This window comes from Bos grunniens, chromosome 5 (assembly GCF_055505025.1).
Source record: "Bos grunniens cultivar Pamir isolate PY7600 chromosome 5, Bosgru_T2T1.0, whole genome shotgun sequence".
In the NCBI taxonomy this organism is placed as follows: domain Eukaryota; kingdom Metazoa; phylum Chordata; class Mammalia; order Artiodactyla; family Bovidae; genus Bos; species Bos grunniens.
In genome coordinates, this window is record NC_141169.1 from 11,750,298 (window position 1) to 11,768,194 (window position 17,897).

At 38.1% G+C, this 17,897-nt stretch overlaps 1 protein-coding gene across 11 annotated transcripts in view; it reads right to left on the reverse strand.

The window, feature by feature from the left end:
* The window catches only part of PPFIA2 (PPFI scaffold protein A2), a 502,390-nt gene that overhangs the window by 138,316 nt on the left and 346,177 nt on the right, over window positions 1–17,897 (reverse strand). For all 11 annotated transcript variants that reach the window (XM_086398878.1, XM_086398877.1, XM_086398875.1 and 8 more), the window contains one exon: window positions 13,570–13,686. In XM_086398878.1, the coding sequence (XP_086255004.1) occupies window positions 13,570–13,686 (117 nt within the window). The remainder of the gene's footprint in view (window positions 1–13,569; window positions 13,687–17,897) is intronic.

Consider the following 17,897-nt stretch of genomic DNA (forward strand, 5'->3'; position numbering starts at 1 on the left):
CTGCATTCAGATGCTTATATCTTTCCTTTTCTCCTTTGCTTTTCACTTCTCTTCTTTTCACAGGTATTTGTAATTTGGAAGTGGTCAAACAGGAGATGGCAAGAGTGAATGTTGATATTCTAGGAATTCGTGAACTAAAATGGACTGGAATGGGTGAATTTAACTCAGATGACCATTATATCTACCACTGTGGGCAGGAATCCTTTAGAAGAAATGGAGTAGCCATCATGGTTAACAAAAGAGTTCGAAATGCAGTACTTGGATACAATCTAAAAAATGACAGAATGATCTCTGTTTGTTTCCAAGGCAAACCATTCAATATAACAGTAATCCAAGTCAATGCCCCAACCAGTAACGCTGAAGAAGCTGAAGTTGAATGGTTCTATGAAGACCTACAAGACCTTTTAGAACTAACATCCAAAAAAGATGTCCTTTTCATTATAGGGGACTGGAATGCAAAAGTAGGAAGTCAAGAAACACCTGGAGTAACAGGAAAATTTGGCCTTGGAATACGGAATGAAGCAGGGCAAAGACTAACAGAGTTTTGCCAAGAGAATGCACTGGTCATAGCAAACACCCTCTTCCAACAACACAAGAGAAGACTCTACATGTGGACATCACCAGACGGCCAACACCGAAATCAGATTGATTATATTCTTTGCAGCCAAAGATGGAGAAGCTCTATACAGTCAACAAAAACAAGACTGGGAGCTGACTGTAGCTCAGATCATGAACTCCTTATTGGCAAATTCAGACTTAAATTGAAGAAAGTAGGGAAAACCACTAGACCATTCAGGTATGACCTAAATCAAATCCCTTATGATTATACAGTAGCAGTGAGAAATAGATTTAAGGGACTAGATCTGATAGATAGAGTGCCTGATGAACTATGGAATGAGGTTCGTGACATTGTACAGGAGACAGGGATCAAGACCATCCCCATGGTAAAAAAAAAAAAAAAAAAAAAAAAAATCAATGTATCATAGAGGTGACTATTCTCCCAAAATTCATTTATTTACTTAAGCAATTCCAATGGAAATATGATAGGGTTTTAAAATGGGACTTCAAAAACTGTTACTATAATTAAGCTCTAATAATCAGGATTTAGGTAATACTAGTTAAAATAGTGTGGCATTTAATTACTTAACATATTCTTATTGGTCTTCCTTGGTGTCTCAGATGGTAAAGAATCTGCCTGCAATGCAAGAGACCCAGGTTCCATCCCTAGGTCACGAAGACTCCCCGGAGAAGGGAATGGCTACCCACTCCAGCATTCTTGCCTGGAGAAGTCCATGGACAGAGGAATCTTGTGAGCTATAGTCCATGGGGTTGCAAAGAGTTGGACACAACTTAGGGACTAACACTTTCACACTTTCACTTTCAGAGCTTACCACGTGCCAGGAGCTGTTCTAGGTACTTAAGCCGGATCAGAAATAAAACAGAAACTTTAAACATCATGGAGTTTATTCTTAGCTAGAGCAACAAACTATAAATTATAGGTATTATAAATAAATGAATTATACTCTATATTAGAATACATTAATGGCACTTGAACAAAGGCTTGATGCAAGAGAGGGAAATAGCTACACAGATATCTGGGGGAAGGGCATTCTAGACAGAGGGGAGATCAAGTCATAAGTCAACCGGAAAATGGTACTGGTGATCCTATTTGTAGGGCAAGAATAGAGACGCACACATAAAGAACAGATCTGTGGACACAGTGGAGGAAGGAGAGGATGGGACGAATTGAGAGAGTAGCACTGAAACATACATTATCATATGTAAATGTCCATTGGAAGGACTGATGCTGAAGCTGAAACTCCAATACTTTGACCACCTGATGCGAAGAGCTGACTCATTTGAAAAGACCCTCATGCTGGGAATGATTGAAGGCAGGAGGAGAAGGGGATGACAAGGATGAGAGGGCTGGATGGCATCACCGACTCGATGGACATGAGTTTGGGTAAACTCCGGGAGTTGGTGATGGACAGGGAGGCCTGGCATGCTACAGTTCATGGGGTCACAAAGAATCAGATACGACTGAGTGACTGAACTGAACTGAAAATAGATAGCCAGTGGGAAATTGCTGTATAACAGAGGAAGCTCAACCTAGAGGGGTAGGATGTGGTGGGGGGATGGGAAGGAGGCTCAGGAGAGAAGACATATGTATACTTAAGGCTGATTCACAATGTGGTATGGCAGATATCAACTGCCATAAAGAAGTCAACAGGAGGCCAGTGTAGCTGGGGTGAGGGAAGAGATGAAGTCGGAAGATAAGGGAAGTCACATCATGAAGTGGGCATGCTTCGTTGCTCAGTCCATTTCTACTCTTTGCCATCCCATGGAGTGTAGCTTGCCAGGCTCCTCTGTCCATGGAATTCTCCAGGCAAGAATACTGGGGTGGGTTGCCATTTCCTACCCCAGGGATCTCCCCAAACCAGGGATTGAACCCACATCTCCCGCAGCTCCTGTTACCACCGCACCACCTGGGAATCCCCATAAATCATGTAGAGTCTTGTGGTAAATAGGAAATATTTGCAGAGTTTTAAGCATATGATTGACATGTTCAGATTTAGGTTTTAAAAATCACTGATTCATGCTATGTTAAAAAATAGACAGTAAGAGCCCATGAGAGAAGCAGAGAGCCTTGGAAGGAGTCTGACTACAATAATCCAGGTGAGAGATGATAGTGGTTTAGAGCCGAGTGCTAACTGGAGGTGGTGAGAAGTGGCAGATTTTAGACATATTTTGAAAGTAGAACAAACAGAATTTCTTTACAGTTTGATGTGCAGTATGAGATATAGGTGGCTCAGCTGGTAAAGAATCTGCCTGCAACGTGGGAGACCTGGGTTCGATCCCTGGGTTGGGAAGATCCCCTGGAGAAGGGAACGGCTACCCACTCCAGCATTCTGGCCTGGAGAATTCCACGGAAGTCCATGGAGTCACAAAGAGTCAGATACGACTGGGTGATTTTCACTTTCATGAGACATAGGGAAGACCTGAGAATAATTCCAAATTCTTTTGATTGAGCAACTGGAAAGCTGAGATTTGCACTATCTGAGATAGAGCAGATGCAGGGAATTTTGGAGGGGAATTTCAAAAGATAAGTTTTTTGACATTTTAAGGTTCAGTGTCTTTTAGATATATTAGTGGAGATAGATGTTCAATAGGCAGGTGAATATATATGCTTGGTTGTAGGGTCTGAACTAGAAGTAAAGATTTATAAGTTATTCACACACAGATAGCATTTATGATCAAAATCACTGAGAGAAAAGATGGAGGACTAAACCCTGAATTATCCCAACATTAAGAATTCAAGAAGAAAACAGGAAGTAACTCTATTTAAATAATCTATTAAAAAACACTGAACTACTATGCTGTACATCTGAAACTAATATTAGTATAATATTTGCATCAACTATACTTCAATAAATAAATAAATATTAGAGCAAGTTCTGACCATGAGAATGTAATCTTTCTGAATCTGAAGAAATCTTGGCAAGTATATAGGAGTTTCCACTTTATGGGAATAGGAGTTTAAAGCAAATTTAATGTAACTCTCAGTATAAAATACTCTCATTGAACATGAATATCTAGATGCTTTAAAAAAATCAAGGAGAATATGATCCAGGAAAAAAGACTGAGAAAGAATAACTGGTGGGGTAACAGAAAAACAGAGTATACTTTCCTATACTGCAAATGAAAAATAAAAATGAATTTAGAAGGAATGAGTAAATTAAAAAGCTCCGCATGCATGCATGTACGCTCACTTGCTCAGTCATGTCCGACTCTTTGTGACTCCATGGACTGTAGCCCACCAGGGTGCTCTGTCCATGGGATAGTCCAGGTAAGAACACAGGAGTAGGTTGCCATTTCCTCCTCCAGGGGATCTACCCAAGGATCAAACCCTCATCTCCTAAGTCTCCTGCATCAACAGGTGTATTTTTTACCACTCAGCTACCTAGGAAGCCCTGAAACAACTATGACGTTAACTCAAAAAGGGCTGAGCATTGTTCACTTTATTTAGCAATATAAAATCAGAGATGATGGTAACAGGAGATGTTCCTGTGCAGTGATGGAGCAAAGACCTTCCCGGGGTAGGTTCATAAAGAAAGCAATTGTGGACAGTGAGTAGACCACTATTTTGAAGAACTTTGCTACACAGGGGAGTAAAAAATGAAGCAATAGCTGATTGTATAAGTAGGACCAAAAAAGAATTTAAGCTGAAGAACTTAGTGCGTTACAATAGGATATATGAAGAAAAAAAAATTGAAGACAAAGGAAAGCACAGTAAGAATTGCTGGAGAAGGACATGTGACTAAGGGGACTTTGCTGATGGCTCAACAATAAAGAATCCACTTGCAGAGGAGGAGACACAAGAGAGGTGGGTTCAATCCCTTGTGGAAAGGAGCCGTTGGAGGAGAAAATGGCAACCCACTCCAGTACTCTTGTCTAAAAAATCCCGTGGACAGGGGAGCCTGTCACATTGCAGGCCAAAGGGTCGCAAAGAGTTGGACACAGCTGAACATGAGCACGCACACCTGACCAGATGACTGGGAAACATTGACATGGTGTAACAAAGTTTCCTTTGTCTGAGGTCTTTTTTAAAAAGTTCTTAAAGGCTTATGCTTCTGTCTAAAAAGCTCTTTCATGCTTCTAGGTACCTGACCAGATTTCAGACTTCATAAATAGTCATATATTTCAAAATTCATTAAATCATGTAGTTTTCAGTGATACCTTTTCACTCATGTTCACTTTTAATATTTATATACTTGTTACACTATTTATCTTGGCTCCTCCTTCTCACAAGCTATGTGACTTTACAGCCAATAATCCTTGGTCTATAAATCTTACAGGGTTATTACAGAGATCAAGTAAAACAACTATATAAAAGCACTTTTGGAAACTGTAAAGGGCTTTACAGAAGTTATTTATCTTGTTCTCATTGGCATGTAGCCCTTTTGTTAATGAGGTTTACGGACAACTTTGAAGAACAGTCTGCCTATCTTTATAAGTCCAGAGCCACCATTAGGGAATATTTTTCAGAATACTTGTCTTGGCATGTGCAATTCTCCTGAGGATTAATAAGATTTTTGGTCACACAAATTTAGGAAACACTGAATAATATTAACATGTAGTACTGGGGAATTTGAATAAATACTACAGTAAAGATAACAGTTCAAAATTGTATAGCATAATATATCTTAATATTCTTATCCCCAAGAAATCTTTTTTTGGGGAAATGGGTTCTATAAAACACCCATTAAATTTCTGGAGACTATTGCTTTATGAGAAATATTAAGATGGATAAACCCTACCAAAATGAAAAATAAAATTAGGTCAATTGCAGAACATCTGAATGATAGACTTAAAATTTCTCCTGAATTGGCTTAAAGATCAGACAAAACAATGCCGAGGGAAGGAAAAGTACTTGTTCTTTATATCCCTATATGAAAGCAGAGTCCTTGGCGCAAAATAGACACTCAAATTATACCAATAGGACAGAGGTAGATGAACAAATTTTCTGTCAAACTCTTGTGAATCAGTCAGCCTTTTAAAGTCTGAAATTATCCTGCTTCAGCAAAGATGTGTTTATCCTGCTTCCCCTGGATTTGGGCTAATGATACAAATGATACTAAATCTGTTATTAAAGATAGAGGAGTCCATTTCACTTCCCATCTATTAAAAGTATAGTGAAATATAAAAACCCAGTCACTGGATTCAAAGGATTTGTTTTGAACTTTTTAAGTTCTCATACAACATTAGAGGTCTTCCCTCATAGCTCAGTTGGTCAAGAATCCACCTGTGATGGAGGAGACCCTGGTTGGATTCCTGGATCAGGAAGATCCAGGAGAAGGGATAGGCTCCCCACTCCAGTATTCTTGGGCTTCCCTAGTGGCTCAGCTGGTAAAGAATCCACCTGCAATGCGGGAGACCTGGATTCAATCCCTGGGTTGGGAAGATCCCCTGGAGAAGGGAAAGGCTACCCACTCCAGTATTCTGGCCTGAAGAATCCCATGGACTATGCTTCCCTTGTAGCTCAGTCAGTAAACAATCTGCCTGCAGGGCAGCAGACCTGGGTTGGATCCCTGGGTTGGGAAGATCCTCTGGAGAAGGAAGTGGCAACCCACTCCAGTATCCTTGCCTTGAAAACCTCATGGACGCAGGAGCCTGGTGGGCTGCAGTCCATGGGATCGCAAAGAGTCCGCACGATTGAGCTACTAACACTTACTTACTTATGCAGTCCCTAGAGTCTCAAAGAGTCGGACACAACTGAGTGATTTTCACTCACAACATTAGAAGATTTTTGCTTCTTATTTTTGCCATTGTTTATAAAAGATGGCTTTTGGTTATAATCTTCCTCTCCAACTCAGCTCCTATAAAGTTGATACGGGATAACTTCCTGTGCATATGGATGAACCACGAAACAGCCTAACCTTGCCTCTTCTGTGCCCTTTTCTAGCCAATCATAGACTTCTAGGCCACTCAAGCCTTATATATGTAAGCCGTACTTGGACCCTCTATTTCCTGGGAGGTGCACCAATCCCAAAATGGCAAATTCATAAATCTCATCCTTTTGTTTGGCTCCAATGCTTAAAAATTCAATTGATGGATAAAAGGGAACTGTATACTTTATTATAATGTTATTATGAGGAATTACATCACTGCATAGGGGATCAACACACAGAAGAAACTATTCTGTTAGGGCTGCACCTTTTCTGGCTCAATCATGTCTGACTCTTTGTGACCCCATGGACTGTAGTCCACCAGGCTCCTCTGTCCATGGGATTTCCCAGCAAGAATACTGGAGTGGGTTGCCATTTCCTCCTCCAGGGAATCTTTCCTACCTAGGGATCAAATCCAGGTCTGGAGTCTCCTGCATCGGCAGCTGAATTCTTTACCACCGAGCCACCTGGGAAGCCTGATTAAGAGGTAAAACAAAAATCCCAAGGATAATTACCTTTGAAACAGAGAAGAAACTTAACAATGAATAAAATAAGCCATAATTAAGAAAGAACTGAATTTTTTGATGAACAGTTACTGAAAGTAGTTGACATGGGATGAGGAAAGCATATAAAAATTAGCAAAACACAATTAATTACTGGAGATATCCCTATGGATGAGGGATTTCGGCTGTAACATAGTAGTGATCTTTAAAAGAATGGCATTTGTGTTAATGGTCTTTTATAGTATTTTTAAAATAGATATGTAGTATATTCATAAGCCAAACATTTAAATGTATAGCTAATAGGCTTGTGTGAGACTATGTAGAATCTGCGTATTACAGTATTTTATAATCCAGTGCCATGGTATGAGGAAATAAAGCCCTTTTGTCACCAGTGAGGAGCACATTGCTCACAAAGCTATATTAACTTTTTCTAAGTGCCCATTTTTGTTATTGGTGGTTCAGTCTGAAACAGTCTTGCATCACTAAAAATCCACAAAACCCTTAATTTTGGTAAAGGCACATTCCATATTTCATCTTTTATAAAACTTCAGTGTCTTTTATGCACAGAATGCAACCATTAGACACTTAATTGCTATATTTTTTGATCTGAGTATTATTCTTGCCACCGATCCTTCATTTTGTTTTACATGTGTTTGGCCAAAGTTCTTCTGCCTTCCTGGCAGGAATTAAAAAACTGAAAAAAATGCCAACAAAAATCTGTTTCTGATTTTATATTGACTCAGCGTGCACATTTACATTGACTGTTACCCAATTATTTTGTTGCATTGTATTAAAGAACAGTCACGAATTAATGTCAAATTCTAAGAGGAATGAATAATGAGAGCAGCGCTGTTGGAAAGGGAAGCACCGGCTTGGTTCACTAAGAGTACCTAAGTGCAAAGTGGGGTGACAAGCAGAGAAGCTTGAAAGGTGAGAAGAGGTCAGCCAGTTGGGAAAGGATCTCCTATGACGTGCCAAGGATGCGTTGTGTGATCACTTGAAAGATCGGCCACCCACTTCACCCTGAGCTCTGAGAAGAACCACAGTAATCTCTTAGTTATTAATGAACAACAAACATCAAAATGTATTGTGTCAAATGTAACTACTGGTTTGTGAGACTTCAGTTTCACACACACACACACACACACAGATATATACATACATACATATGAACACAAAAGTGCGTAGTAAAATGTTGCAACTGAATTACATTTTTTACAGTGGGGAGCAGACAGGTGGGTCCTTAGTGCTTGTGGATCCCAAGGCAAAAGAACAGAGAGGCTTACATGCCATAAATCCAAATATGACAGTCAAATAAAAAAATCATCCTACTATCTTCCTTGAAATGCCTTTCACACTGACTTTTAGGCTAGATTTAATGAATAATTCTAATGAAGTTCCACAGCAGAGCTTAGTTACCCAGATATGCCCTAGACTGTAGCTTGCTTCTCTTCCCAGCCTCAGCTCCTTCCAGAATCCTGGTATGCTTTATCTGCATAAACAGTGCTTCTAAAAATACGTGTCCCTTAGCTTCTTCTGAGGTCCACTGGAGTGTGGGCAGAGACAGACGTTGTTCCTAAGAAGAAACTCACAAAGGCTCTGGAGGGTAAGGTCTGTTTGATCTGAAAGTTTGGGCTGCTAGGAACTTGGCAGGTTGTCAAGAAGAGGTGCTGCTGTGACTCACACCTCTGCAACTTCTCCCTGTGCCCATCCTCAGAGAGGGGCACGAGGGGCCAGAGAAAGACCCCACTCAACTGTGGACCCCTCTTGCCTAGGTTTAAAAACCATATTCATAGCAATCAACATTTGTAAATGCCACTGTCTTCAAGCACCTGTTCAGAGTAAAAAGGAATATAACTGGGAGATTTGGGGGAAGAAAAAATTGAAGAAATTTTTTAAAAGCATACTCTTAAATAGACTAAAATAATTCTAGAAAAAAAGGACATATGTATAATTATGAAAGACTAAAAGTTCATAAAAAAATAATATTGGATTAGAATGACTTTCCAGAAACCAATATAACACCTAGAGAAAGCATCCTGGCATGAAGGAACATAAGAGCACAGAGGAGGTGAGAAGACCAAAGTTCTGGTCCTACTCTAGACAAATAAGTCACTCAATCTAAGCAGACCTCAATTTCATTGGCTATAAAATTAAGAAAAGGGAAAAAAATCTCTCACAGGTTCAGAAGTCTGATATGAGAAAAAATGATAAATGGATATAAAGATGTAGTACAAATGATTTGTTAAAAAATATCTAATCAAGATGCTTCCACGTTTAAAATCCTTCCCATTTCTCTGAAAATAAAACTGGACTTCTTATTGCAGCCAACAAGACTGTCTGGCACACACCCTGCCCCTGTGTGCCGTGTCCCCTGCTTCTCCCTCTCCTGACAACTAGGCTCCTTTTTTCCCAAGAATATGCCCAAGAAGTTCTTTCCCACTGTTGGAGCATGTGCATTTAGCGTTGCCTTTGTTTCAAGAACTCTTGACGCTTTTCCACGGACTCCCTGTGCTCTTTCAGGTTCCAGTTCAAACACCACCTCTTGAGAAACCATTCAGTGCCCTGCCTACTTAGCAACCTTCACATCGACCTCGCACCTGCCCCGTGATCACATTCATTTCTCTTTATGTGTACGTACTTATTTTACTTACCTCTGCCCTATTCATTAGCATTCCAACCACCCAGAACAGAACCTATTTCTGAGCACTTCAGTAAGTTCACCACTAAAAATTTACTGAAAAATCAATGACCATGAGAACCCGGTATTAATAAATATAATGACCGTAGTGCTTATCCATTGCTTGTTTTCCTAACAACAAAGTTACAAGCAAGGCATGACTGCTGCTGCTGCTGCTGCTAAGTCGCTTCAGTCGTGTCCAATTCTGTGTGACCTCATAGATGGCAGCCCACCAGGCTCCCCCGTCCCTGGGATTCTCCAGGGAAGAACACTGGAGTCGGCTGCCATTTCCTTCTCCAATGCATGAAAGTGAAAAGTGAAAGTAAAGTCGATGAGTCGTGTCCGACTTTTAGTGACCCCATGGACTGCAGCCTACCAGGCTCCTCCATCCATGGGATTTTCCAGGCAAGAGTACTGGAGTGGGGTGCCATTGCCTTCTCCGAAGGCATGACTAGTTACTTGTAACTGATGCTCAGGGAGGTTGTAGCATTAAGGACACCCAGCTACTATTTAAATGGCACAGACGGGATTTGAATCCGGGTTTACTGACTTCAACCAAATTACTATTCCATGCTGCCTCACTGACACCTCCTATCACAACTGATGCATCTCTCCTTTAAAATCTATTATCATTTTTGACATCACTTTATTCATCACGTTTTGCAATATTAATTTGGGCAGATTATTTTCACTCCTGCAAAATTTAGTGACTATGTCCTCTGAATCTCAATCACTGTCTAACATTCTACTTAGCAAACATTTTCAGCTGAAAAAAATAATTGCAAGTAGAGTTATAAGTCAGGAGCATTATTACCTCTTTTACCAGAGCAGTGTGTTTACTAAGTTTTTTCCACACATTAACTCCCCTGTAGAAAGCAACAGGAAGAAACTTATTGGTCCTAGTCTGAACTTTTAATGAGGCAAAATTTAGTGTTCTGAAAAATTGTTATTATCCTGTGGATATTTATGTTCTTCTAGAACAACCGATTAAATGTGTGGCATAAAGAAACAGACTTGTTTCAGTTAAACTTATTTTTTCTTTTCATTTTTATTTTTTACATGTTGGTAATAATTACACAACTTTTCTATGAGTAATAGGCCTGTTTCAGAGTGTGCTTTGTAAGACTATTTTTATCAACTATTTTGTCAACAGAGTGTTCAAGCCACTGACGTAAAACATCTCCTCTTGGCTAATAACCCACTCTGACCATGTAATTTAAATAACTTTACTGCCCTAAACAAAGAGTAATCCTTGTGACTAGGATTTACCAGCCACTTTCTGACAGTTCCACAGCATCTAGTAATAGTTTTGTGTTTTCCTTCCCAACAACCACTTTGCAATTTATACACGAATACTCCAGTCATCCTACACTGATAACCTTCATTACACAGACACTCCCCCAAATAATCTCTTTTCCTTTGCTTTAACATACTTTCTAAATACTCCTTATAGAAAAATTAAGTGTAAGGAATTAAATTACAACCTTATAACACTTGTTATTCAATGGTATTAACACACTTTAAATAATCCTGTTAGAAGGGATACTTTTGAAAAGATTTATAATGTTCATCTATATAATTTAAGTGTTTATATAAGGATGATAAAATAATACTTATTTTAGGATTATGTTTCAGGATAGGTACATGATATTTGGAAATACCCTAGTATATCACTACTCTGAGCATTTGGCAATCACTCTTCCTACAATTCAGGGAAATTGAAAAACAGAATACTGTTAATTACAATATTTAAAAATCTTTAATCCATTTACATCCATTCTTTACACCCTTTTAAAAAGAGTGAGTTAGCAATGGCACAGAGTTTCTCTTCTGCACTGGCTGAAAAGCCTTCACCCAGAACTAGAAGGCAAAGATCGTTAAAAACAAGTTCTTTGGGTTTTAAAATACTCAGAATCCTCCACATATACACCACTATCTTTTGAGTCCAACAGAGACAAACATCATTTATTTGTAGGTTCTCATTCTAATTCTGTAATTAGGTAATTAATCTGACATCAATTGTCTTACATTCTATAATGCCTGAATATTTAGGGTTTATATTTCAAAGAAATAAATTTGAAAACAAAATACATGTATGAGTACTGCTCACTCCCCAGAAGTATTAAAGAAATGCTTTAAGCACAAAATGGTTTGTTAGCAAATAGATACGGTCTTAAACTTTTTATACCTTTGAAAGCATATTTTTTTAATTTTACTTTGGATTAGCATAATGTGGCATCGTTATATTTTGAAGATTTCTAAGAAAAAGACTAAATGACCATAAAGTTCATTTTCACATTCAAAACAGTGTGATTATGTAATTCTCTGAGAAAAGATATATCACTGTATCACTGATGACATAATTAAACTGAAACAGTAATAGAAAAATGACATGCTAGTTTCCTAAACTGAATATTTCATGTAGATGCCTTATTCTTGAGAGCTTGGTGGTTTATTTACTGAGTTAATGTCAGTTAAGTTATCTAAAGAAAAGAGAAATAAGTTTTACTCAAATTTGAAATATAGTTCATGAAATCTGGCTGTCAGATTGTAGCTTATTTTTAATACCTAGCTTAAGATTTCTATAAAATACATGGATAAAGGCTAAAATACTAAGGCCTTTAATGAAGAGTTGTTTGCGTCTCAGCCATCAGAATTGATGGCGTTCCTGGGAAACTAGTTTGATTTACTTGACTTCTTTTGCTTTAACACTTAAAGGAGGAAACATAAGAAGCCCCTTCACTTGTTTCAACTGGACAAATGAGGAAATGTGCAATTTATTTTATGGTAAGAAGTCTAGGGCTTCCCTGGTGGCTCAGCAGTAAAGAATCCACCTGCAATGTAGGAGATGCAGAGATGCAAGCTTGATCCCTGGGTTGGGAAGATCCCTTGGAAAAGGATATGGCAACTCACTCCAGTATTCTTGCCTGGAAAATACCATGGACAGGAGCCTGGCGGGCTACAGTCCGTGAAGTCTCAATGAGTTGGACACGACCTAGTGACTGAACAACAAAGGTCTAGGACTATTTGTATTGTGGTCCAGTCACTTACTTCTTAATCTCTATGTTTCAAAACCTCTTGATATTCACAATGATACCAGTTTAGACACCTGCTTCATGAGCTCTTGATGATTAAGGAGCTCAGCCATCCAAAGCTATAACTTGCAAACACCCAGGAGATGGTCCAAGCCTCACGCGCAGGATGTACAAATACCCATATTTAATATTCATGTGATTCCAGATCTACCAGCATCTGACCTTCTTTCTCTTGGGCTGGGAACAAGTGGTTCAGCACAGAAGAGTGCAGAAAGGTGCCAGAAGAGACTGTTGGTTTCCTTGACCTTGGTCTATGCCCCACCCACAAGGAAAATCAATTCCTTCTAAAAAAAATAGCAAAAGTTGGATGACTTCAGATATCCTTTCATGTAATTTCTCATTAACAGAGGTACTGCTAGAGTACCTCTAGCATCAAACACATGGAAAATGAAAAGTCAAATAAGATATTATCAACATTTTTTGCAGTGATAGGCCACAGATAAGTCACCAGTTATACATAGAACCAGTTATAAATCAAACTTATTTTACTTTAAACAGTCCTGTATATATATTACTAATATATATATATATATACACAGACATATTTATTCAATTATAGATCTGTTCAGTCAGATATATAATTAAATTCTTCTTAAGAGAATCAAGTTAATAACAAGTATATTTGATTTATATTTATGCACATAAATATATATATGTGCAAATCCACACACATAATATGTTTGAGAAAATCAGACTATGAGCAATTAATAAGGGAAATCATAAGGCACTTTTGACCAAGTCAAAACATAGTGTTTATTACAAGAATTACACAGATATTTCATATTCCTGTCAAACGGTATAGCAAGTACACATTTGCATGTAAGAGCATGTCATATGCATGATACCTTTTCATGGACTTTCTGGCCAGGTTCCATCCCTTCAAGATGTTCAGATTCTGTGGACCCCTCACTTGATACCATTTTTCTTTGTATATGAACATTTTGTTCACGCAAGGCCACAATCTGCAAAATAAAACCATCGTGCCTTTAAAATCTAAAATACCAACATGAAGTATACAAAAATTGAGCTTACTTGAATGTGGTTAAGAACTAGTGAACACAAACAAATAACCATAAAATAACCGTTAAATTGTACTCATTATTTCATAAATATTTCTAAAATTTAGATTAGCATTTTTAAAAATATTTATAATATTTATGCATTGTAAAATTTACTTAAAATATTTTCTAGTTGGAAAATGTATCTATCAAGTTTGAAATGTTTCTAAAGTGGTAGGATCCATGAGTTTTTAACTCTGAAATTACTTCTTAGTTTATGAAATGCAATAAAATTTGTTTTAGTCTGAATCCTTAAAGTATAAAAAAAAATAAGACTGAATACTGAAGACCAATTATGAGCACATTCATCTTCCCTAAGAGACAGTACATCTGCAGCTTTAAAACAAGCAAATAAGTAAGCTGGACTTAATTTTGTACCACTACCATAAGCACTTAGAGTTAAATTGGTCTCACTGTCATTATTTTAACAGTCATTATCTTAGTAGATCTAGTCCAAATATAGTTAATTTACAAAAAGAATTCTCAGAAGGCAATTAATTCTTGTAAAACCTTAGCTCAGTTTGATACACATGATACTTTGAACTAAGAAACAGATTCTCAGATAGTTGCAGTTTAAGTGATCTTAATGTACAGAGTGGAAGATCATGTTCTAGCATTTTAAAATGGTGTTTTAAAATATATTTGCTATTTATGCATATTATTTCAAAAGTACTTTATATTATATCAATACCACAAATTAGTCATTTCTTAGCAAGTTTTATTATAATGTCAACTCAAATATTGAGTCAGTATTGGTTCTAGAGGAAATTAATGTCCATAGTATTCAGTACACGATAAATATGGAATCATATTAAACTTATATGTTGAAATTATAAGATGAACATGTCACATAGACAAATAATTATCCAATAAACAAAATACATCAAGAGACTGGTCATTTGTCCTACTGTCTGCCTCTGCTGCTTATATGCCAGCAGCGTATTCTTGAGAAAAAGTGATTGTGCATATGACCTCCAGCAGGTCAACACATTTCTTAAGGGCATATCAACATAATGAAGAACAACTCTGAAAAGGTGCATCTCTCTTGCAGTACTGTGATCACCAAATAATTGGTTCCCTAAAAATACCATTCTTGCCCACCTACAACCTATCCTCCACAAAGCAGCCAGAGTCATCTTCTAAATTTAAGCTATATTGTGTCTCTCTTTAGCTTTCCAAACAACCTCTCTATTTTTCCCTATTTAGCATAATTTTAAACTTCTTGACCTTCAGGATCCTTTTGACTACAATGGCTTCCTTTCAGTCCCTCAAATAGACTGGACTCTTTCTCACTCAGAACTGAGGGACTTGCTCATCTTCCCATCTGAAGCATTCTTCCCCAGCTCAGAGTACACCTGACACAATCATATTTCAAAACTCAGCAGAAAAACATGCTCCTCCAGGAAAGTGTACCTAACCATTATATGTTTTATAATATATCTGTGTTTATTTCAGTGTGCCTCTTACTCATTAAAATCTAATATTTTATTCCTTTATTTACTTACTCACTTTGCTTGTTTATTTAGCTAGCAGAAGTCCTAATGACATCTCATGGGAAAATAATTTTCAAAGGAATACCTTATTGAAAACAACATTTTCAAATGAAGCAGCACATCACATTAGTATGTGCAGGGATTCAATATAAATGTTGAATTAAAAAATGAATGGGTATGGAAAACCAAAGAATATAGATCTAACTTATTCAGAAATAACCATAGATAAAGATTTAGAGTGCTTGAGAATCTTCAGGGACATTCCTCTCATGTTGGCATAGAAATGAATTACATCAAAGGAAAAACAGGAGTGAAATAGTCTCTGAATATACCATTTTTATATTACATTCTTAACATCTTGTCTCTTGCAGAAAGCAATAATACTATAGTACTATCAGTACATAATAAAACTTTATTATGAATTTTAAAAATTAAAGAATTGTATATTGAAATCTCACTAAGACAACATCCAGCACCAGTGTTAGTTGCTCAGTCATGTCCAACTCTTTGCAACTCCATGGACTATAGACCACCAAGTTCCTCTGTCCATGGAATTCTCCAAGAAAGAATACTGGAGTGGGTAGCATTCCCTTGTCCAGGGATCGAACTAGAGTCTCCTGCATTGCAGGCAGATTATTTATCATCTAAGCTACCAGGGAATCCCAGATAACATTCATGACTTAACAAATAATGTTAAGGCAAAGGTAACAACTAATTTAAAAATTCTTTGCATTTTCTTCCATTATGTAATTTACTCAGAAGTGAAGAGAGACCTTTTAAATAAATTTCTCACTTTACAGAATAACTTACATTTGTATAGTAATTCAGATAAATATCAGATATACCCTAGTGACTAAAATAAAGTGGTCATCTGTAAAGACTTACTGAAATGACTCAGTGAAAGGATTAATTAATGACCTTAACTAAAAAAGTCAAAATGTCAAATTCATATAGAAAACTTACGCCAATATGGTTGTGCCACTATGTTAAAAATTGCAAGCTTCCAGTTTTTCATAACATATACCCATGATAATTCCAAGAAAGACAAACTTTTCAGCCATTAATGTGCAAACCCTGCTTTTTCTAAAATCATTCTCACAAATAAGATTTCTGAAACTGGAGAACTGATGCAAAATCCTCTATATTCTCTATCATTCTAATATGGTTATATTCTGTTCTATTTTTGCCCAACAACAAATTATCCTAAGTAGTTCTGAAAGCAAAGCTCCAGCCTCTGATTTAATTGTAGGTGTTAATAAGCTTGATTCTTCCTTTCACACTGGGGAAAGTGAGAGGTTCTCTCCTGTGAATACTGCTTTGGGGGTAGGGCTCGCTCTTCTGTGTGTGTTCAAAGGGGCAGAGAAGGTCACCTAGAAATCTGTAGCTGAAGGTAGCACAGGCCTCTTTAGGAAATTCTCCCGGCTGACTTCACAAACGAATGCAGAAGGTGGCTTGGGAAGTAGTTCACAAATAGCAAGTGGAATGAAAGCGACTGATTCTCTGGCTGTACTGACAGTGGATGCTCTTAAAGGGAGGGTGCAAGTGACTTGCCTGGAATACCAAAGAGGGACTGAATCCCTCATTGCTAAACTGCTAACCCTACTGCAAATAGGGTGGTGTGGTGGGCAAGAGGAGTCATTTCTGGGGAGTCTCTGTAGCTTACTCAGTTGCTATGTAACTGCAAGAATGTACTGGGAACCCACCATGTTAAACTATTTTCATCTGCAAGTTAGGTCTTAAGACCCACATTTAGCAAGTGATTAAACTGAGACAAAGAGAACTTAATGAGAACTAAGGAATCAAATAAAAGTCCTTATCTTTAGGTTTTCTACTCTATCACATTGTCTTGCATGGCTTTGCATTTGGGCTCTGATAAGTCAGGGGAAGTTAACAGTGGGTGAGGGTGGGTAGGAAGCATTTCTTTTCCAAGTACTGTTGTCTGCCCACCCTGGGCTTCCCTGTACTTCATTGAAGTTATGGACCCCTCCCTAAAGAGAGGCACCTGTAGGCAGAACTCTGCACGCATTTTTACGCATATCAATCCACTGAAGGCCCATGACACTCTGGTCAAGAGTCTTTCCACAATCCTTTTAACTGATAAACCATGATTTGTCAAGTGTTTGTTGACATTTGTTTTTAAATGCCCGGAATTCATTCATATTTCTCTTGGTGAAGACATCTTACATTTTCACTGGGGAATTTTCCTTCTCAGCTCTCATCCTGGACTTCCCAGGTGGTGCTAGAGGTAAAGAACCTGCCTATTGATACAGGAGATGTAAGAGATGCTGGTTTGATGCCTGGGTTGAGAAGATCCCCTGAAGGAGGGCCTGGCAACCCACTCCAGTATTCTTGCCTGGAGAATACCATGGACAGAGGTGTCTGGTAGGCTACAGTTCATAGGGCCACAAAGAGTTGGACTTGACTGAAGCAACTTAGCATGCACTTTAATCCTAGAGACACTAGGCAGCCAGAGCCCATGGAAGATGGGTGAGCACATGGTCTAAGTCAGCAGCTTCCTTGAGAGAAGCTTCTTGCAGAACTATAGGGTAAGAGCCTCTTTCTAGTATGGAAAGTAGGCTAGTGGGATATAATCAGAGCACTGTTTACCATCAGTTCCTCCTC